General features: G+C 38.5%; 1 protein-coding gene across 1 annotated transcript in view; it reads left to right on the forward strand.

Moving 5' to 3' along the window:
• plxna4 (plexin A4) overlaps positions 1–23,617 on the forward strand; it is a 264,215-nt gene that overhangs the window by 177,713 nt on the left and 62,885 nt on the right. Inside the window, exons 5-6 of the mRNA XM_052118648.1 lie at positions 19,135–19,258; positions 23,091–23,244. Of these exons, the coding sequence (XP_051974608.1) occupies positions 19,135–19,258; positions 23,091–23,244 (278 nt within the window). The remainder of the gene's footprint in view (positions 1–19,134; positions 19,259–23,090; positions 23,245–23,617) is intronic.

Below are 23,617 nucleotides of genomic sequence, written 5' to 3' on the forward strand. Positions count from 1 at the left end.
TGCATTATAAATTACAGAATAACCCAATATCTCCAAGAAAACAAGACTTTACACAACTGTCAAATTGGATTCATGCCTAAACAGAAAACAACTGATCACATCTACACACTGAACACACTTATACACAAACATGTCCACCAAACAAAACAAGGAAAAAATATTTGGCTGCTTTATTGATTTTTAAAAAGCCTTTGATTCAGTTTGGCATGATGGATTGTTCCTAAAACTGATTCAGAGTGGATTAGGAGGAAAGGTTTATGATTTAATTAAGATCATGTACAAAGACAATAAATGCTGCATTAAAATAAACAACAGACAAACTGATTATTTCAGCCAGAATAAGGGAGTTCGTCAAGGCTGCAGCCTAAGCCCAACATTATTTAATATTTGCATAAATGAATTGGCCACAATGCTGCAAAACATATGTAGCCCTGGACTCTGGCAGAGAAATTAAATGTGTTCTGTATGTAGATGACCTGCTGCTGCTCTCGCCTACTGAAGAGCCTCTCAATTCTCGAAAATTACTGCAGTAATTGGGCATTACCAATCAACATGGATAGTCAAAAGGGATAATTTTTCAAAATAAAAATCTCCTTGAACACAAAAGAATATGTTTTTACACTTGGGAGAGCAATTCTTAACCATGTTACCAGTTACAATTATTTAGTCTGTCTATCTCGGCTTCTGGACAGTTTGACTTGGCAATAAAGTACCTAACAGACAAGGCTGATTGGGCATATTATAGTATAAGAAAATATTTAAATTTAAACTCCCTATTAAACTGTTGCAGAAATTGTTTGACAGTGTCATCAAGCCCATACTTAAGTATGGCCTCAAATATAAACTGAATTATGAATCCTGGGACCAAGTTTCAATTGAAATTTTCCACCTTGAATTTTGTAAAAATATCCTGGGAGTTCACAGAAGTGCTTTTAATCTGGGCTGTAGGGCAGAACTGGGCAGATTCCCTCTTTTGACTGACATTCAAAAGAGAGCCAGTAAGTTCTTGTTCCACCTATCAGACTCTTCCCCAGATTATCACCATCACTGTGCTTTTTTACACAGAGCAGCACTCCCAGAGAGTGACCCTTTAAAGCAGTTTAGTGGACAAACACCAGCTAAATGCATCAATTCAATTCAGAGAGGCAAAATATATACAAACACAAAACACAACCCAAGAAGAATACCTCCATTATTGGCTTAGCAAACTCAAAGAAACAAACAAATTGACAGAATATAAACTGGTACTATACCTGACCAAAATTAAAGACTACCATCACAGGAAGCTCCTTACAAAGTATTGTGTGAGTGTGCACAGTCTGGCGGTAGAGACGGGTCGACACAGTCAGAACTGGAGACCCAGAGAGAACAGACTGTGTTCACAGTGCACTCAAGCAGTCATAGATGATGAACCCCTCTTCCTCATTGAGTGCAGTAAATATGAGAGCATTACAAACACACACTTTACACTCACAGAACAGAGACATCCTGAAGTCAGCAGAATTAGTTATTGGAGAGAAAGCTGAATGTATAGATTTAGCTGCAGAGTATATGTCTTCTTGTCATGATCTGAGGGGGAGGGTGACCCCCTCACAAAATACTAAAAGTGTCACACTGTTACTCGTTGTTCTTTGTAGTTAGTTCTCTTTACAATTTGTACACTTACCTGTATGTAGTTTTAAGTATGTAGTAAAAAAAAATGTATTATAATTTTTTTATTATTATTACTATTTCAGAATGCTTTGGCATTGTACATTGTATGCAGTCACGCGAGTAAAGCTCATTTGAATTTGAAGAGAAGTGTGTATAGAGATGGCATGTGTATCAAGGACACGCTTTCCAATCTCTCTCTCTCTCCTTCCTCCAAAGACTTTTGTTAGTTTCAGCCTTGAGTTCTGCTCCTGTTCCACTAGCTCTGATCCAGAGCACTTACTGATTCACCAAACCTTCAACAGGATAAAGCCTAACAATTTGCTGTGATTTTTTTTTGTATTGTATTATTATTTGGGATTTTTGTAACCTTTAGATTGTATTGTGGGAAGGAAGTGTTTGATGCAATAAACATTTAAAATACTTAGAATACAATGTACTTGCTCTGAAAAATTCTTACAAGATTCACATTTGCTGCTACCGAGATTGAGGTACTGTATGTTTAAGGGTAGTATTAGGATTTAGATTAGGGTTTAGGGTAAGGATTGTGGTAAAGTTAGGTTAAGGATTAGAAGTAAGGTCAACAGTGTAACTACAGATGTAATTAAATGTAAATGCAATGCAACAACAAGTATTTACATAATACAAACATTGTATCTAATGCTCTACAGTCAGGGGTGCAACAACACATTTTCGAATAGATTAACAACACTAAATTTAGCCCCCCTTCTATCTGTCTAGCAATGGGGAGTTAGGTGTGTCGTCCTCCTATAAGCATTGTGTCGTCTCCTTATAAGCGATTGTCCCCCCTTTAGTGAACTGCCGGCAACCCTTTAACGTGGCGCCCCTATGCGTTACATACTTTTCATATGTGGTTTATCAACTTTGATAGAATTTATAATCTATATGTTAATGAGAATTTAAGTTTTTATGGTATGTAATTATGGAAAGATAATAAAATTATATAAAACAGTAAAAAAAAATAGGAATTAATCATTAGCAAATAAAAAAGACAGAATTAAATTATTCAGAAGGTAACAAGTACTTAACAATGTACTTACATTTTCATATTATCCTACAAATCCCTTTTATGTTTCATTTTCATTACTTTCTTATACTACTTTCCAACTCTCTCTCGCTCTCTCTGCTCTTTTCTCATGGCCTCATGTCCAGTGAAAGTGAACAGCACCGCTCTCAGATGGAGTCGAGCAATCCGATCTGGCCTCCCCAGATCCCCGGCTGATTGATTGCCCTGGAGTTTACCTTTCCCATCCACCTCTCCCCTGCATAGTTAACCAGGTCCCCTGTAACTCAAGTCCTGCCCAGAAAGGGCTCTCTCATGCCAGGGATGGCTCCTGCCACAGGTCCCAGTGTTTGACTGTATTCCCCCTGTTTTTTCAAAGGTAACAGTGGTTAAAGCAGAATAGCTCAACTGATATGCCACAAAACTGTTTCCCCCTCATGCGTTGAATGTATTGTTGTTGTTTTTAATAGGAGATGAAAGCCACAGTAAAACAGATCAATTGAGAGAAGTGCAGAAACGAGATGGGCTACTGTCACCCTGATCATTTCAGTTTGAGAGCATTCACACACTGAAGCAGGCTGGTAATCCTGGTGGAATGTGGGAATTGATCCACTGGGCATTTTCAATCACAGGCCTGTCTGTCTGACCTGGAGAGATAGAATGACGAGCAACATGAGTGAAAGAGAGAGTGAGAAATATGAATTTTGTTCAATGACCAAACCCTGTGCATTTGAGTTGTTATCTAGAGGAATGGTTCCCAACCACCAGCTGTTTGATGGTCTCATTACAAAGCATCAACATGTCAAAACAATATACATTTTTAAGAGGTTTTCATTTATGAAGCTACAGAAACTCAATGTATTTTTAAGATCCGATTTAAAGAAATATAGAAACACCACGTGCACCTCCATTCTTCTGCAGTTGTGCAAAGATGTTCTGGGTGGTCGAGGGACATTTAAATACATTTTGCTACAGTTGCCATAGTATCCAGGTCTTTGGACATTTTTTTTATGTTTATGTTTAGATTTTGTTTACATCTTGTTGAGATAGACGAGGAAGCTGACATGCTGTCTTACTGGATTTTATGTCCCCCATAAAATTATTTAAACCTTTCTCTAATTGTAAGATTTCAAACGTCACACAAAATGCACAGTAAAGTTGCCTTGAATTATTTTTTATCTTAAATGTTTCTTTAAAATTGCTGATCCGCTGTACACATTGTCACGTTGTTGGCTTTTGCAACATTTTTGCAATTTTTTATCGGTGTCTACTGCCATTTGCATTGCATTTCTAATAAGTTTAAAATTTTCAAACATTTCTAAAAAACATTTAAAAATGTGTCTTGAGATCTCTGTGTTCTATTCCATTCCGCTGTGCTGTGTTAAGCTGTTTTTATATGGAAGAAAATGTCCTGTATGAACTGCCTCTTAGAAGCTACTTCTATCTGATCTTGCAGTGTGTTTCAAAATTAATTTTGATTGGTCAAGCCTAATGTAGTCATGTTTATTCAGTCATATTAAATAATGTTTGTGATTTGAATAAAACCAATTAATTTAGGTCTTGCCACATGAAGCACTGTTTTAGGCAACCTGACAAAATAATATTTGCAGTGTACTACAGTGTTAGCATTTTGATAATGTATGTGATCCTGCAAACTAAATCCTGCATTTAAAAATGCTATCTTCTCCAATCGTCTATGAACTCACCTTGTTAACGAGAGAGAAAGAAAAAGTATTACTTGTAAATCTCTTGAGGGAGTCTCCAATTGGTATGAATATCCATTCAGAATTTTGCCTGCAGGGTATGAATGTTGAACTTCTGACTGATTCTAGAAATCAGTCTACTATCATTAGCGATTTCACCACTACATTCAAATAGTCAATTGGCCAGGCTGTGCGGGACCTGGGTAGTGACCCCATCTGCACTGTGTGTGGCAGACTGCAAGAAGATTGTAATAACGGATTAATGCTGAGAAACAGACAGAGGTTCAACCTTAATAAGCTCACATATCACCCACATCTGTGAACAAAGCTTTAAGCTTTATCAGATTGCTCTACCATTAGAGAAGATGGAAGTAGAGAAATGTCTGTGTGATTCAATAGTGCTGCATTCAAATTTCGACTCAGTGGTGTGAGGGTGCTTGTATTATCTCTTTTTTGCCTCTTAGGACTCATATCACGATAGCTCTTTTCCTTGCTGTCTAGTGACTACACAGGCATCTTTCTTCTTAGGCAGCATTCTAACCATCATGGATCCTCAAATTGACCAATATGTTCTACATATGCAGCAACATGTCACTCAAATAGAGCTCTGCATTCAAGATTCGGTGCTAAGTTAGTGGGTCAATACTCAAAACAAAACAAAAATATTGTGATTATTAAAATAATACATTTTAATTATGCTGAACTATTATTCAATTATATGAAGTACTGAATACTATGTTTAGAGCTTCCTCAGTCAAAACCAGATGTCTTATGAAGCCGCAAGATCTAAACATACCTTAGAAAGATTTATGCCTCATAGTAGTCAGATTGTATTTGAGATAGTTAGCACTGAAAACAATCATGATTACACTTTGTAACAGTTAAAAGTATGGGCAGGGTGGAGGCAGGAACCAGCTGAACAGTGAACGTAAGGTTTAATGATATAAATTAACTTAAAACAACATAAACAAACACACACGCTGCGCACGACGCGTGCGCTCTCTCTCTCTCTCTCTCTCTCTCTAAATGGTGCCTCCGGCTCCCTTTTATCTCGCTCTCTCGCTGATCAGCTGATTCTGCACCGGCCATGCACAATCACGGCCCAGCCATGCCCTCATCCTCGTTGCACTCCTCCCCCGCCCGAATCAGGCTGAGGTGCCACCAGTCTGTTCTGTCAGCCAGTGGTCCACCCTGTCTCCTGTGAACCTGGGGGAGAGACGAGGGGAGGCATGGGGAGAGGGAAAGGGCGAGTGGAGAGACACTGAGAGAGGTCCTCAACTGCGCCTCCACCCTCTGGCTGACACCAGCTTGCTTCTCCCCCGGTGGACTGCAGCGAGTCCTCTGGCTGCCATCACCTTCTTCAGTTGATGGCAGCGGTTCCTCCGGCCCTTGACAGCAAGCAGCGAACCCTCCATCCCCAGGCAGATGACCGCGGCTGCTCGCCAGGCAAATGGCAGCGGCGAGGACTCCGCAACAGCGCATACCTCCTCCCTCCTGGGTTTCGGCACCACTGTAACAGTTAAAAGGATGTGCAAGGAGGAGACAGGAACTGGCTTAACAGAAACTGTAAGGTTCAATTATATAAATGAATTAAACAACATAAAACATAAACACACACACATGTAGCGCAGCCGTGTGCATCTCTCGCTCTCTACCTACCTTGCTGATGCCTCTGGCTGCCCTTTATCTCTCTCCTGCTGATCAGCTGATTCAGCTCCAGCTGTGCACCATCACGGCTCGGCCTCACCCTCCTCCTCATCACACACTTGTCCCTGTTGTTGGTTATCTACAGAAGCATGACACATAGGAGCAGAGATTTCTTAGTTTATCTGTGCATATTGTTTTGTATTAAGTGAGGTCAATACATTGACTAGCAGAGCATGAATATACTAATCTAGACTGTGACTGAGAACAGCTCTCTGTGATGGGACAGACTACTCCAGTCCTCCAGAGAGGTGCAAAAGTCAGCAGAAAATCACACAATCACTATAGAGAAAAGGAAAACAACACACTAAACGGATGAATGCCTGGCCTTATTTGTTCGACCCATGACGCTATTGATCCTAGAGAAATGCTGCTATTGATCCTAGAGAAATGGAGCTGAAAGGTTAAGGGTCATGGGTGTGTTTTTGTGTGTTTTTGTGTTTGTGTGTGTGTGTGTGTGTGTGTGTGTGTGTGTGTGTGTGTGTGTGTGTGTGTGTGTGTGTGTGTGTGTGTGTGTGTGTGTGTGTGTGACTCGCTTGGGAGGATTGTGTGACACTAAATTAACAATGCATTAACTCAGTCTCAGAATGCTTGGCTCTGACCTTCAGAATGTAGACTGAATCACTGCACACATACTGTCCCCCCTCAGACCCTGGGGTTTTTTCTACAAACAGTTTACCACTGGTCCTGGTGAACAGTGTAAACTTATCCCAAGTCTTTATTTCATGAAAATGTAAACACAGGAGAATTGGAACATTCAGCTAATTGACTCCAGAGGCTGAATTCCAACTTAGGAAGGGCAAGAAAGACAGACAAAAGGAACAAACAAAAGCAATCCACAGACAAAAAGGATCACATGAAAGCAAACCAGACAGACAAAAGAAACAAAGACAGACCAAGGGAACAAACCAAAACAAGACAGCCCAAAGTAAAATCAAAATCAAGACAGACAAAAGGAACGAACAAAAGCAAGAAAGACAGATAAAAGCAAAAAATGAAATAAGGCAAGGGCAATCAAAGCAAGAAAGAATAAAAAAGGTAAAAGAGCATGCAAAAGCCAGAAAGAGAGATTGAACATAAGAATGAAATAAGCCAGAAAGAAAGAGATGAACATTATGCCATAAAAACCTGAAGTTATTTTTCAAGACATGAGCCCTAAATAAATTGATTAATATCCTGTACTGAAGCCTTAGCTGCATCTTTCAGTTAAAAACTGCAGTTATTCAACAAACCTGAGTACTCAGATGTGCCTATGATAACACCCTTGTGATATTTTTACAGCTATAATACATAGCAAAGTCCTGTCTGATTGGAGAGCAGGGGAGAGCAGGCAAATGTTCAGATGGAGTGCTGCTTAGTCAAGCCACTCTGCAAGTTTGTTGTTCCCAATCAACCTTGAAATAACCTCCCCTCTCACTGTCAACACAGGAGCAAAGCCGCCTGCTCCAGACTCCTGTTTACCCAGTAGATCTCCAGAAGAGTCAGTTAGTCTGGGAAAACAGGAGCAGAGAGGCAAAAATTCATAACTCTGTCAGAATGTGTTCTCCGAGTTTAAATGTTTAGATGTGTAATCTGTGAGGCAGTTTGTTTACTTGTTGAGGCTTTAATTATTACTCATCACTGTCTGCCTCTCTGTTCTCTTTTGACATGAAGAGTATGATTTGTTTGTCTTGATAGGATGGATAGGGTTTGTATGACATTAGATTTAGTATTGTTGTCTAGCCTTTGCACACTTTTTTCAAATTTTCTGCACTGATTGTGACAAATCTGTAGAATTCTGGTGAAATGTCAGTGTAAAAAAAACGTCAGAAATCAAATTACATTTTTATGAACACAGAATGCGTAGAAAAAAATATTTGAGTTATAGATATTTGTATTCTACACAAATCTGTCTATCCTATCTAATGTATTCATTTCATCTGAGAATTTTCCCAGATTGAGTGGAAAACGTATTCACCACATTTAACAACATTACATCCATCCTTGACTATCCCACCAGTTCCCGGGGGCTGCAGTGAATAACTCTCCTGACTGCTTAACAAATGTCATGGAAACATTGCCAAAATGTTTTGCAGGCAGTCATTTTGCACAGAGTGTGATTGAACAGCAATTGTGATGGTTTGCATGGCGTGGCGACAAATAGGCTGTAAATCATAATTAAGACAGAGAAAATAAGGCTGTCAGACTTCCGGCTTTCGTTCTGAAGATGGCAAAGACAGAGACTGACAGGGATAGATTGGAACTGATTGACAGAGATTCAAATTCATACTCCATTACAATGCATTTTATATATCTTTATTAGGATGCTATGGGATGGATATTATTTTGTGCCAAATCAAGAATATCTACATATCTCCCTCCGTCATTCTTTTTGACAGCCTGTTACTGAGGATTTTGAGAGATAAAGTTATTGTTTGATACTGTAGTGGTCGAAGTTTCCTTTACGAAAAAGTTTGCAACGAACTGCCATTCACATGTCGCTAGTTACTTTTGAATGTCATCTGGAGGTTTTTAATTATTTATTTATATATATATATATATATATATATATATATATATATATATATATATATATATATACTTGTGTATATTTGTATTTCAGGGTTTTTCTAATGATTATGCAGTAAAATGATGCCATTAACTAAGGTAATGGGTCTTAAGCACAATGGTGATTGTTCATAGCTCACTGCTTTTTCGGAATAAACCAGCAACCTTCTGGTTTCCATCTCTTATTTGAGAACATTTAAGAAGATCCTACTGCCATTTTAGAATCTGTTTTGTTTTGAAAATGATCAGCAGCTAAGTCATGTTTTGATCAAACCCAATATTACTGTCAGCATTAATAAATTGTCATTGACATCTGGGCACATATGCATATATCTTTGGCTCTAGCTTTCTGAAATGCAGGGCTTTATCTACTTGTCCAGAACTTGCATTTGTGTAGCTGCACTGGGAGAAAGCAGTTTTTGATGTGCTATATGTAAATGTGTGTTTTTGAGTCCCTTTTTATGCTACTAGAAGAGTCTCTCCCCTGAGGGGCCTTCCCCAGCATTCTGTTCTAATATGAGATGAGAGAGGAAACTATCATCTTTCAGAGCACTGTTCATGTGTTATTGTCGCTATAAAATTCTGTCAGGAGCAGCCACAGGAAAGGATGGCACAGTGAAATTCTTTGAGTCTAGCTGATGCTGAAACTCTTTACAAGTGTAGTCTTCATGACAGATCTCACCAATGAGTCATTGCTGTAGCTTCCTAGTGTTATAACTTTGTGTTTTGGTTGGTTTAATGGGAACAGAACAAGCAACCAAGTGTTCCTTTTTGTTCCTTTTATGCTGGGGTCGGGAACCAATGGCTCACCAGCCACAAGTGGCTCTTTGTTAAAAATCAAGTGGCTAGCCAGGTGTCTCACCATTCTCCAACACATGATCATTTAAAACTTTCTAGAGATCATTTTCCTGCGGAAAGTGTGAGTGCGATTACAAAGTTTGAAGTCAATGACACTGTATTGATTTCCTTTCTCTCGAATTTGTCATACAGCCTACTCCTGGTGAACAAGGTTTGAAATGAACACCCACCAAATGCAGTTTTTTATGCTGAGTATTTTGCTGATGTACCAGCCACTGTGGAAGGTGATCTGTAAGACTTCTCGGAGTGATATATTACAATAAATTAGACACAAAGATGGATGTTTGATGAAACGTGATTATATTTTGAAGAACAGATGAAAGAAAAGCCACCAATGCATGTCTGATTTGATGTGTGCGCAGTGAGCTCCGCTGTTCACGAGTGCAATGAAAGCGCTTCTCCAAGACAAGCACATTCATAGAGTTCTGGGCCTCGTTTCCCAATAACTATTGATATTAGCTGCTAAGAGCATTTTCTTCATGTGCCCAGGGTGTGAAATAGCATGGCCTGTAAGACATCTCAGAGTGACACATGACAAGAAATGCTGTTAGTCAAAAATATATGTGCTTTAAGAAACACACTTTATTACATTTTTAAGAACAGACAAAAGAAAAGCCGCCATTGCTCGTGTCGGATTCGCTGTTTGTACAGAGGCATGCAGCGGGACCCTGTCTCATGGAACACGCGCATGTAAAGAGATATAACTCCTTTTTCTCTATTTCAATCGACTGAAAACTGCTTGCAGGAATAAATTAGTCTATAAGAATGCTGCAAATAATCTCCGATCATCTAGTGAGGTACTGTGATGGAGCAGTTTGCTCTTACACATTGTGAAGGCAACAATGCAGGTTCAGAAATGTATATCTTTGTATTAATGAAAATAAGATGAAAATTATTAAATCATGAAGTAATACAAGACACATTCACCTTGAACCTAAAATTGAGTTCTATTTTCTTTTCTTTAGGAAGCATTAACTGTATTAACAAAACGCAATACAAACACATTCGATAAGAACACACATTTGGCAGCATTTTTTGGGAATACAAGGGAATTTATTAGGCTTATTTATTATTATGATTATTGTAATTATCTTTACATTTAGTTCTTAATTTGTAGGCTATTAGTAATTTTTAACCTGGTGTCGTTGACGGATGCTTGCGTGATAGCAAATGGGGCTGTTGGAGATGGTAAATGTTTGGATTTGGGGAGGTGGTTATATATAAGATTTGTTAATCACTTCCTTATTTTAATTGCCTTTTTCATTTAGATTTAAGTGCAGTTTGGAATTAGAAGTTTTTAGTGTTTCAATAAATTAATAATTTTTTTAAAGCAGAATCAATAAAGCAAAACTATTCACCAACACATGGCAGGGGGGTTGACCATATAATCGTATATTGAAATAGTTTATTGTCAATTTCATATTACAACATGTTACCTATTATATAGTAGTCTCGTTTGTGCTATGGCTCTTTTGAAAAAATGCATCTTTATCTATCTATCTATCTATCTATCTATCTATCTATCTATCTATCTATCTATCTATCTATCTATCTATCTATCTATCTATCTATCATCTAATATAGTAATTATAACACTTTTAGTAACACCATTTAAAGCATTTGTTAATTTTGATTAAACAATTTAGTCAATTTATGACAATAATATTGTTCATTCTTGCCATATACTGTATATTGTTTTGTTGTAATTTTCAGATAAAGGGTGAAAATGGTAACGAAAAACAAATGTATAGCTCTTTTGATCCAAAGAAAACCTTTACTAACTTAGAATTGGACCTCAAGGAAAAATAAAATGATAAAAATGCATGATATGACCCATTTAAAGAATATTCGTCACTTCTAGGTTGCTGTTATTTAATAAAGACTCAGAGCCTGTCTTGAAAAAATCCCATCGGGTCGAGTCAGTCCTGAGCTGTTTTGGGCCCAATACATCACCCTCTGTGCCAAGTGGAGAGTGGAATCTCCCCAGGGAGCAGGACTGACCCCTGGCTTGGAGCTCTTGAATGGGTTCTAAGGAGGAGTTTAAGGGTGGTTGAGCGAAAGGAACATGCTCCAAAAGTGACGGAGACATCAGGACAGAACTACAGCCACAATCACAACTGTCACAGAGATCTCTGAGAGTGCAGGCAGCCCAACACGACTCAACCTATCCCTCACTGTCACCACGCTGTCACCACAGAATGCGCAAGAGAAAAAGTGAGTGAGAATGAAAGGGTGGGAGACAGGAAGAGGGGTGGCCTGTCCAGGTGTGACAGAGCATGAACTAGACATGGAGACAGATACACCTGAGAGAGAGAGAGAGAGAGAGAGAGAGAGAGAGAGTAGAGAGAGAACAGAGGCATTGATTGAAAAGACAGGAAATAGATATGGATGAAGTTAAGGAGGTGTGTACAGAATGTATTTTCAGAAAGAAAGAGACAGATGGGTGGATGAGAGCATTGGCAGCACGGCTCCTCTGTGCTGAGTAATGAGCCGGAGTTCTTAAAGTGAAACAGCACCTCTATTACAACTGTGTACAATCATGTTTATGTAATAAATGTATTATACATATGTAATAACAACTAGAACAAATCCACTGGTAATTCCTTGTGACAGAAGATAATTAATCATGTGATATTCTGTTTTTGTGTTGAATTACCATGACCTTGTAATAGTCTCTGGTGTAATCATATTTTTCATCATGCTGAGCCTCACTAAACCCAGAATAGGCAATGTTTTAGCATATTTTAAAGACCTATGCATTTAAATGTTATAAAAAAATTCCATAAAATTGATTTGTGTAATGTTTAACAAAATTAAATTATTAAAATGATTATTATTTTTAAAGATAACTCGATTCAATTTGATTGAAATGCATAAATCTTCAACATCTGTCTGTCTGTCAGTCATGTAACTATAGACAATATAAAATACACTGTATAAAACTATGTTTCAAGATATACATTTAAATGCATTTAGCAGCGACAACAAAAAAAAGTGCCATGTGGCTCTAAATTTAAGTTTATCTTGAGAAATGTTACTTTTCATTATTTTCCAGACAAATCTTAAATGTTAGAATAGTCTTTCTTTATGGGAATCAATACCACTGTGAATTCACCTCAGCAGGTGTACTGTTATTTGGATGCACCTCATATAGGACACAAATGTTCTGTGTTTGTCTAGCCTAATTTTGTGTGGGTTTCAAAGGTCATGCATGTATAATGGCTAGAAAAGTTATACAGACAAATTTCCAAGCAGCTCCAGAAATGTGGTATGTCACTTCACAAACTATCGTTGAAATTGTCATTCACATTTAATTGGCACAGACACAGAACATAAAGCAACCAGATCAGGTTGTTCTCTGTGTGCACTGCTCTCTAATTTGAGCTTTTTGCCACATTGATTTTTCCTATGGACACGCTTAGACCTGTTGACCTCTAATCATTCTCTCAGGTGGCTGAAGACCTGCTTGTTTGCCTCTTGCAATAGTGGACAGACGTTCTAACAATAGCTCACACATGCTCAAGTTACTCTCTTAGGTGGAGACTTACTTAATATGACCTCTTTAAAACTGTTTGAATAACTTTAAAGACAAAGAGTCTAAATGTCCTCACTTCCACACTGCCTTTGTCTTTTTTGGTCATCCTTAGAGGTCTTCTGTATCCTCATGTGTGCATTTATCTCCATTGAAAACTCTGTTAACCTCTGTGGCTAAAAGGGAGGAAAATCCTTCTGCTCGATTTAGACTTACAGAGATAATAAAAAATTAAATAAAAATAAAAGTGTTGTAAACGTACCTCTGAGTTATATCTAAAAGCCAGGAGGCAGTCACAGGAGACAGATTGGTGTTGATATGTGCAATGTTTGATCAGATCTGGTGTTTGAGAAAACAGATAATCTGTTTAATATAAGCAGGGGAAGATAGGTCCCCTGGCCCAGGGAGGAACAGGCACTGTGCAGAGATGAAATGAAGAAGCCGGTCTGAGATATGTCTGACAGCTCCTGAAATTGCATGCAGGTTTTTTTGGCAAGCTCTGCTGTGTCACAGAAAAGTTGATGGTTTTATGGCATTGAGATGAATTATGGGCATATTCATCTGTCTAGCTGGGTTTTTAGTCTGGAATCAGATTTTAGTCACATAACAGTCCTCAATGGCTTGGAATGGCGATCCAGAGGTCACGATCCAGATGGTTTTGAAGATATACACTTAATACTATTAGCATGATTTTTCTCCTAAAAGCTTGATGTTGATGAAAACAAAAAAGTCCATTGACACCTTATTTGTCATCTGTCTATTTTTTGTTTTGTATTTTTTAGAGTCTAGGGTGCAAAAGGAAGAATTCTTCTGTAGTGTGTGTGTGTGTGTGTGTCTGTATGTCTCAGTATACCTCAGTGTGTTGGGTTTGTTCCTGGGGTGCTCCACACTAATTTTCCACTCAGCTAAAGGTTTGTGGCCCAGTGGGGGGCAGTGGCCCTGAGGTCTGGCCCGCTACGCTGCTGCTCTGCTGGGAATAATCGGGTCAGAGCCACTGGGCTGCGTAATGACACTCCGCGAGTCACTTCCTCCTCATTTTCTCCCTCCTTGTCCTCCTTCCCCTCAATCCCTGCTGTCTCTTTCCCCCTTTCTGTCCTCCCTATTTCCTTCCATAACTCTTCCTTGCTTTCTGTATAATGATGGTGACCAACTGGCTCTTTTCTTACAGGGGGCTCCAAGGGTCTGGCTCACAGCACTGCCTCTAAATTTAAACCTGTTGTTTGTCAGCGTGACTGCTCCTTCCTCTGTCAGTGCTGTCTCTCCCTTCTCCTTCTAGGTTTTAAAATGTACTAAAACATACGAGGGTAGCATGCTGAATTTTAAGAGCATCTCAGATGGTCAAGGTTTGGCTGGTTAGCTTCTGCAATTAGCTCCTGCTGGTAGATGCTGTAACATAAACATAAAAGATTGCAGCATGCAGGTTCATTTCAGGGTTGCATGCACCATTCGAGCAACTGCCTTTGAGATTAATGGCAATTTTACCAGATTATTCACACTAGGCATAATAGACCACCTTAGTCTGGCCTATGGGTAAATGTTCAGCTCAATTTCCCACATTTATACTACTTCTTCTTCTGTAGTGACACTCTATTAAGAATCTCAGGCTTGGCTATGCAATAGTAAACCATGCACAAGAGACCCTTGGGAAGCCGTCCCAGAGGGAGGCTTGATAACCATCAAAAGGAATCTGTATTTAAGTGCATATTCAAATATGCAGTGACTCATCCATAAGTAATCTTAATATCTTACTTTACTGTGACACATAGAGCGTGAACTGGCTATAATTCAAGTCTGTTTGCCTTTAGCTGAACTCAGTGATAATGAAGCACTGTGGCTTTGCACTTTATGCTTTATGGAAGTTCAAATAGACATCTTGAGTAGAATTGGCTGAGGAACAGCATGGATTTCACAGTAAAAAAAAAATAAAAACATTTTGTTCTCTCCTATCAGAACTGCTTCTCAAGTTCTCAAGCTAAAATATGCTTTTTTCATTATTCCTTTTTCGCTCTCTCTTTGACACTTTCACTCTCTCTTTCTAGTAGAATGAAATGTTAATTAGTCAATGAAATAAGTATTTCTAGATGCATATGAAACTACTTTTAAAATTACATCCTCTCACTGTGATATTCTTCAAGTGGCTGGAACTAATACTTGAACTAATTCATATTTAATGTCAATATTTAGAACTGTTAGCACAAGCTGAGAAGTTATAAAATACAGGCTACTGAATTATGCACATAAAAACTGATATCTCTTCTGTGAGATTTTATATTCTTTTGAGACTGAAATAAGATCAAATAAAGTTGTACACCACGAATCAAATCTATGTGTCCAGGCCATGTTTTCAATATTCAATGTTTCAGTGTTATCAATAAGTGATGCAGAGTAAAGTAACGGAGAAGGGATTAAAGACAATGTTACAGAGACTATGTTTGAAATGGAATACTTACTTTTCACATACTGCACACTACCTGGTATACACTGTGTTCTGCTTACTGTTATAAAACATAGTATGTGAAACCATATGCAGCACTACATTTTTCAAACAGTAATAAAACATTGTTGTCACAGGACCTTGTTACGTTGTCTCTAGTTCTTTGAAATAAGATTTCCTTTATTTATGTATTATTCATTTATCCAGTTAAAACACTATTTCATACAATTTTCAGCAGAATGTGCTAAAATTCTCAAAATGTGCAGTATATAAACAGTGTGATCAGTATACTGTACTCTTCAGAAATAAGCAATATACTAGTATCCTATTTTGAGCATAGCTGAATTTATCAAACATACTTTTGGAGTTATTCTCCAATATTTGTCCCACATATAGCTCTCTTTGCTTTTGGTCATAATACACAAAATTTAAACTGCACAAGTCCACTGTCATCAGTCCCACATGAGAAATTCAGTTCTTTGTGTTTATTGTAAATGAGTTTGGCATAGTGAGGTTGGTGCTATTTTCACATGGGCCCAAACTCATTCTTTGGGGAAATTACCAGTTGTGGTTTAACAACGTGTACAACTCTGTAAATAATACTCCTTAACAGAACCTATTAATTTATCTGCTTCTGACTGATTCTGTTTGCTAGTTCTTCCGAAAGTTTACCTCTCTGGGTGGGTTTGATGTAAGAAATTGCATTTACCTCACTACAAGTTTTTCCCCTTGATCAAAACAAATTGAAATGTAAGAGATAAATAAACTCAGCCAGTATATTTAATTTTCATGCACTAATTAGTTGTTTTTATTTATTGAATTATTGATGTGCCTGTTTATTTATTTGTTTCTGCTCTCCTATGCTGGCATAGGTGATGTAATGAAATTTGGGTCAGTGTGTCAGAGCGTGAACATAGGGTCACAAGGGGAACAGGAAAAGCGGGAGGGCAAGATGCCAGTAGGGCCGTCCTAGTGTTTTATGTGTGCCCACTCCCGCCTGTCTGATCGCTTTGATGAATAATGAACAGGAAATGAAATTGCATCAAAGTACCACATTTCTCCATGTTCGGGCTACATTTACATAATGAGGGAAACAAATTGCTAATTCATCTTCTAATAGAGCAGTTTACTTGACTAATGGTAAGGTATTAAAACAAACCTCCCGCATGTTGACAGGTGTGCGTGGGATGCCTTATCAAAGAGACCATCAATTCATCAGATGGTAAACATTTGCAGAAGGGACTGAGATGATTTTAATAAACTAATTTAGCCAAACACACACTTGCATATATATATATATATATATATATATATATATATATATATATATATATATATATATATATATTTTAATAGTGAGGTACATGTACACATATAAAGACACCAGCATAAGGGGCCGTTCAAACAGAACGCAGTGTTACTGTGCTGTTTTGCTAAGTGTTTTTCCATGTAAACATGCAAAAGACTAACATCTTTGACAGCTGTGCAGCAGCCTGCTGTTTTACAGCATCTTGCATGAAAGCCATGTTTTTTTTATTTTATTATTATTAGTAGTAGTAATAGTATTTTTTACATTTATACTTTTTAAGAGCTTGAAGTGGATTAAAAAGATTACATTTGAAATCTAATTTAACTTAATTAACAGCATTTCATTTATTCAAAACCAAAGTCTAAAATCGATGCTTAATTAAAAAAAAATAATTATATTGCTGATTTGCAAAAAAAATATCCCTCCTCTTACAAGCAGCACTGACTTGTTTCAGCCACATTATGTCAAAGCCCCTGTAATCTATGAAATTATAAACATACAACCCTCATCTGCCCCCTATTGGTGATAAACAGTAATGTCTGTGTTTAAACAGACTTCACTGGCTACAAGTTTTCCTATTGTCTGGTGTCGGACAGAAGAGGCTCAGAGAGTTGTTAGGTGCGACTGTATGTGATGTTTTATTAAAGGCCTTTGACAAGTGTATCTAACAGCGGTATACTGAGCCTCGCCAAATCATACAGGGATACACTAAACAGTTTGTCTCCCTCACAGCTCTCTGCATGTGACTGCAATTCTCTCTCTCTCACTTTCTCGTAATTTTTACTGTTTCACCACCCATAGCTTCAGCCTTGTGTTAGTGTGTGCATGTGTTTGAACATGTAGCGCATGGCATGCTTATTAAATCAGCAGCAGAAAGGGATTCAGGCTGAGTGATTGGAGCTACAAAGGAGGCCATTCTGATTAAACAAGTCTTAGACTTGCTTAGCACAGAGGCACACAGAAAGAGGATGATTGTTGGCATTTAAATCTCCTTCACTGTCTCTCTTTCATTCACCAGCAGATTATTCCCCTTTTCCCATTCTATTCGCTGAGTTCTCCATGTTGGGCTTCTTAACTTTTTGATTCATTCACTGTCCTACCACTTTTTTTCTCCCTCTCATTTCTTCTGGAGAGGTATTACCCTGTCACAACTGTCATCCGTTATAAACTTCTCTGCCTCTCGTAAGCACTCAGCGCTGCACTGATTCTTAGTTAATTGCTTCAGAGATTTGAATAAAGCCAATCTGGATTAGTCAGGGGAATGGCAGACTGAAAAACCCAGGCCGTGACACACTATTTTTCCCACTATAGTACTACAGACAGGTAAAACTTTGAAGTGTTTAAATTTAAGACTCAGAATTGCTCTTTAGCGTGTGGTTATTTTTCCGTTCTGTTACAAATGGCAATTTCAATTTCAGTGTTCTGGGGCCTCTTACCATGCACTTAATAAAAAATCTTCTATTCTTCTTGAAGTAAATATAAAATGATATTTGCAACCCATTTTACTTCCATAATGTGACATTTCTTGAGAAATAGAATGTTTCATGAGATAAAAATGTAGGGCGGCACTTGATTTTATCCATCGGTAATTGATTGGATTATGAAAAGAATGGTTAAAGAACCAGTCCAGAGATGGTTTTATAAAATAACTATAAAATAAAATATATTTTTTGGAACTTAATTATGTTCTCCAATGGCATTAGGCTTTTGAACCCTTTTTGGTTCTTTTTTTACATTTATGTTTTTAAAGTGTGACATCCCAGCCTTGTCAACAACTAAAATCTCTAGTGTAAAACAGACTTAAATGTGCTTAACCTCTGGGCAGTATTTTGAGCAGTAATATGATGTGTCTGGATCAGATGTCTCAGTGTAAGTGGGGTCTTCTGATCAGCTCTTTGACCCAGTGTTGTGAACAGATCAGAGCAGAGGGTGTTTGGATCTAATGTGAGGGTCTCTGAGCTCTGATTCACTCCACCTGCAGAACCCAGGCCTGATGAATACGCTTCTTTAAGGGTAGAACACAAAGCTGGCTTGTCCCCTGGCTCTTTTGGGCCTGCTCTGCTTCCACAAATAGAGTCACTGTTGTTTTAGCACCACAGAGAGAACAGAAACACAACCAACTGGTCCTTCTCTCTCTTTTTCTTTCCCACCTCCCCCTTCTGAAATATGAAACAGAAATATAATGCATGGATGTGTTCTAGTAGCCAAGCTTGTGTTCTTTTTCCTTCATGCTGTGCTGGTCACAGATGGGAGATGGTTAGATGCATTTGTGCAGCTGTTTTTTCCCTCTTTCTAGCAAATGTTTCAGTCGTTCAATGGCTGTCTTTTTTCTCAGGTGTTAATCTGAATTTTTTTTTCATCTTTGTTTTCCAGGTGCACCAGGAAGGAGATGTGTGAGCGGTCATCCGAGACTCGACGTTTCGCCTCTGATATAAAGCAGTGTGTGAGACTCAGCGTTCACCCCAACAACATCTCTGTGTCCCAATTCAGTGTCATGGTGAGCACTAATCCATTCTCATCCCACCTATCATGGTATATAAAAAGAATCATACAAGATACAGATCATTTAGGGATAGATAGATGGATGGATGGATGGATGGATGGATAGCAGATGGATTTGTTCACTGAATTTATTTTGTTTGATTGTTGAGAAACTAAAATGAACTCAGTTTCAAAGCAGCTTTATAGAAAATCATTCCTTGTCTGAAAGCCCTCTGTGAACAAGCAGAAGTGATTGTTATTTAGTGGTGAAAAAAAAACTTGAGAGGAACCTGACCTCTGGTTTTATGATATATGTACATAATCCAATATTATTTGCCGGCTTGAGCTAAATATATTTTGCCCTCTTCCCCCTGTTTCACTTTGCATGTAAACTTTACCACCATTAATACTGGCTTATAACATGTGCACAAGTGTTGTTCTTTAAGCTGTTTACATTTGAAATCTAAAGCAGATAATTATCTGATGTAATTGCAGGGTTCTTACATTGTCAGATTTTGATAGTTATGGCTCATAACTTATGAGTGTCTTGCTGTGCATGTCACGCTCGGTGTCGTCTAGGAGAGGCGGCTGTTAAACTTACTGATGCTGTTTCTGCCTCACAAATCCAACAATTTTTGCAGTGATGTCAGCATAAATAAAACGATATGTTTGATGTACTGTAGCACCAGGACATGACACCGTTGTTTGGTAAATTCGACAAGCTGTACCGCTATGGTACAATCTACTTGCCGTTCGCCATCGATCCTCTCGCCAATGTACTGTGTGTTGCTCTGTGTAGCTCAGCGTCGACTCTCCGGGGGAGGAGACTGTTCTGCAGCTCTCAGAATTGCGCTGCTTGGTTTAATTACACTATAATGTGTTTATGTATCATACTATACATATGGTATTGTATATTGAGCATCGTATCATACAATACAGTACGATGCAATATTTTTTTACACCCTTAATAGATGGATGGATGGCTGAATGGATGGATGGATGGATGGATAGATTGACAGATGATAGATATGTAGATGGATGATAGTAGATACATAGAGGATGGATGAACAGATGGATGGATGAATGGATAGATGATAGATAGTTAGATGGATGATAGTAGATACATAGAGGATGGATGGATGGATGAATGGATAGATGATAGATTGGTGGATGGATGGATGGATGGATGGATGGATGGATGGATGGATCACCTCTTAAACCAAAGTGTCATTCACTTTTCCATTTATGCTGTGATATAATCAAACCATTAAATGCCTTTATTCCCTAAGGAATACTCAAGAAATACTGAGGCCCTTTAAGTGTTTCTGAGGATAAAGCCAAACATTGGTCATATTGACATTAGCCTTCACTAATTTAGTTATGGAGCCCATTGCTGTTCTGGCTCCATCATTAATGTGATCATGCTCTTGTGAGTTCAGCCTTTATGGATTTGCCTGTTGCATTTATGGGTTTTTGAAGTAATGTCATGTAGCTTGACCGTATCACATGTTTGGCTCCAGTCACAAAGCTGGTTGTGTCATGGTATTGTTGTGTTTAAATAAGTCTAGTGTCATAGCTTCTTTAATGTAATCAAAATAGTAGGTGATTTATAGGCTACACTGGGAGAGTGTGTTGATCCCTTCATGTCAGTCCCAAGCCCTAGGACAGTCACTTTTTCTCTTTATGTTTTTGTGTTAGGATTTTAAATTGTGTCCTAACCAGGCACACAACGATAAATTTAGGATTTCTCATAAAAAAAAACGTTTTTAAATGATGAAATGCTGACTATTTAATGTTAGTGCTATACATTAATTTCACTAATGTGTTTGACTGCTTTTACAATGTATAAATCTTTATTAAAATGATCTTCTTCAAAGTCATGCATGGATTTGCTTAAGAGGATTCTTTAAGATAATATACAGACTCTGATATGCAGAGCCTTGCATAGCTGTAGCATTATTCTCAAGTAGGATTAATGTTACAAGGTACTTGTTTACAGAAAATGTCTATCAAGACTGGATTTAACCCTATATGTGCTCTCAGAATAAATTTAAATGTAGATTGATTTCATCCGTGCCATTTTCAAGTCCAACAGGGGAACAATGGTTACAGTCGTGTAGCTCTCGTGGTCTCGAAGGGTACAGTGACAGCTTTGTTCCCCCTATTCGCAAATCCTGAAGCGTAATTTGAAGCCTGCATCAGCATCTGAAGACCACGAGAGCATACTGTCTTGATGTATTTTTTCTGTTGAGGCAGAAGGTAGACAAGGAGACTATATTCCTCGTGTCATACCCACTGTTGCGAGAGGCCTCTTTTTTGTTTGTTTGTGGAGTCCCTCTCATCGCTGCATGGAATTATTTTCATATTTATCACGATTGGTGTGGGTTTGTTAGCCACTGCTTGAAATGTAATTGTAGAAATTCTCTCTGCATCCCATCTCTAAAAGGAAAAATAAATTAAATCCCAGAGTGGCACAGCCATCCAACGGTGCATCCTTAACTTTAATGGGAAAGCAGGAAACAGAGAGAGAGAGGGCGAGATGGGGAAAGTGTCGGCTACATGTCCTTGCCTTTTCATTAAATAGCAATCTAAAAACAGCCCCGGTCAGCCGATCTGTTGAGTAAAGGGTCTTTCAGCCAGTATCACAAATGTAAGGCTGAGAGTGGCACCACTCTATGCAAGGCTGTGGCTTCCTATTAGTGTGGATATTCTGATTTCTTCCAATTCACCTCCTCCGATGACCCTACAGAGCATAACTGCATGCCTCCCCAAACAGCTCCCCAACTGAGTCAAACTAACAGTGAGAGCCATGTGGGTATTTTAAACAGAGAATAGCTTTCATACAGCTTCATTATTTTCTGTTTATACAATGTCGTTTTCTCTTGCTGTCTTTGTTTCTATCCCACATCAGCTGCTTTTTCTGTTCTGTATTCAATGTTGAAAAGATCAGCGTTGCTTGTTACCAACATACAGTATTATGTGTTTTGGGAACAGAATGGGTTGCTAGTGTGCTGGTGTCCCATCCAGGCTTCTTAATTAGCTTAAACGGCAAGACTTTATTTAGTGCACCTTTCTTTCTTTTCTTCTTGGCTTTTCTTTCTATTCTTCTTTTCTTCCTTCTCTTTTGCTCACTTCATGTGAATGGGGTGTCAGGCAACACTATGTGCTTCAAGGCTGAACTTGAAATTCTTTCAAAGATTTGGAATTAGAGGGCATTGTGGGCAACAGGAATAGAGGACACACAGCAAGAACGAGAGAGCAGTGGCTCTCTTCATGAGTCATAAAGAAGAAAGAGAGTGTAATGTCTCACCCCACAACACTCTCTCTCTCTCCCTCTCTCTCTCCTTCTCTCCCTCAATTTCCCTTCCTCTTGTGTTCAGTGAAACACATTAGAGTCAGTACAGGCTGACTGATGGCTGACTAAAGTCTCTTGATGTCTCCAGACATTTTCCTCCAGGAAATTTAGTAGATATGTGGCCGCTGGTTCAATGGCTTGATTTTGGTGTACTGTTGACCATGTGTCAGCTGGGATATTTATGGAATGGCCATGTGAGTTTTCTGGGATGTCTTGATGTCTGGGCTGGAATGAGATTTCCCATGTGTGGAGTCTGCAGACTCCTCTCTCTCTCTCAAGAGTATTTTAAATCACCGCCGTGAGGAAATATCCACATTACAGGAGTTTTAGTGGCAACACCTCAACGGTTTACTTAGTGTACAAACACTGTCAGCTGTACTTCTCTATTTCTTCTATTTAGAATAGAAGGTCTATTAGTTACCAAAACACACAAAATGTCCTGTCCTTTTCTTCAATATTTAATGTCAAGTTGTCTTTCCTTTTTTCTCAACAGCTTGTTTTGGAGGCCCATAATGTGCCAGAACTTTCTGCAGGGGTCAACTGCACCTTTGAAGACCTAGCAGAGATGGACGGTCTGGTTGAGGGAAATCGCATCACCTGCAGCTCTCCTGCTGAGAAGGATGTCCCACACATTGTCGTAGACCAAGGTGTGAAAACGCTGTCCCGCTTAATAATCGTACACAGGAGCAAATTGGTCAAAGGGCCTGCAAATTTAACATAATGACACTTCATTTCGAAGTCATAGACTAAGACGGAGACTTTGTCACATTGTCTGTCAAGTTGAACATACATAACATCAGTACTCAAGGGGCCAATAGCTACCTTTTAAAGCAGTGTTGTTCCAATAAAAGCAGATGTGTTATTAAATTGCGATATATTACATTGCAATAAATATATTGACTTTACCTTATCATCTCAACAATATTCGCTTCAAACTGTTGCTCCACCATGATAATAGTATATGTTGACACTGCAAACATTATTGTGCTGTATTATGAATTGCTGTCTGACACATTTTGG

This window comes from Xyrauchen texanus, chromosome 45, assembly GCF_025860055.1.
Source record: "Xyrauchen texanus isolate HMW12.3.18 chromosome 45, RBS_HiC_50CHRs, whole genome shotgun sequence".
Lineage (NCBI taxonomy): Eukaryota > Metazoa > Chordata > Actinopteri > Cypriniformes > Catostomidae > Xyrauchen > Xyrauchen texanus.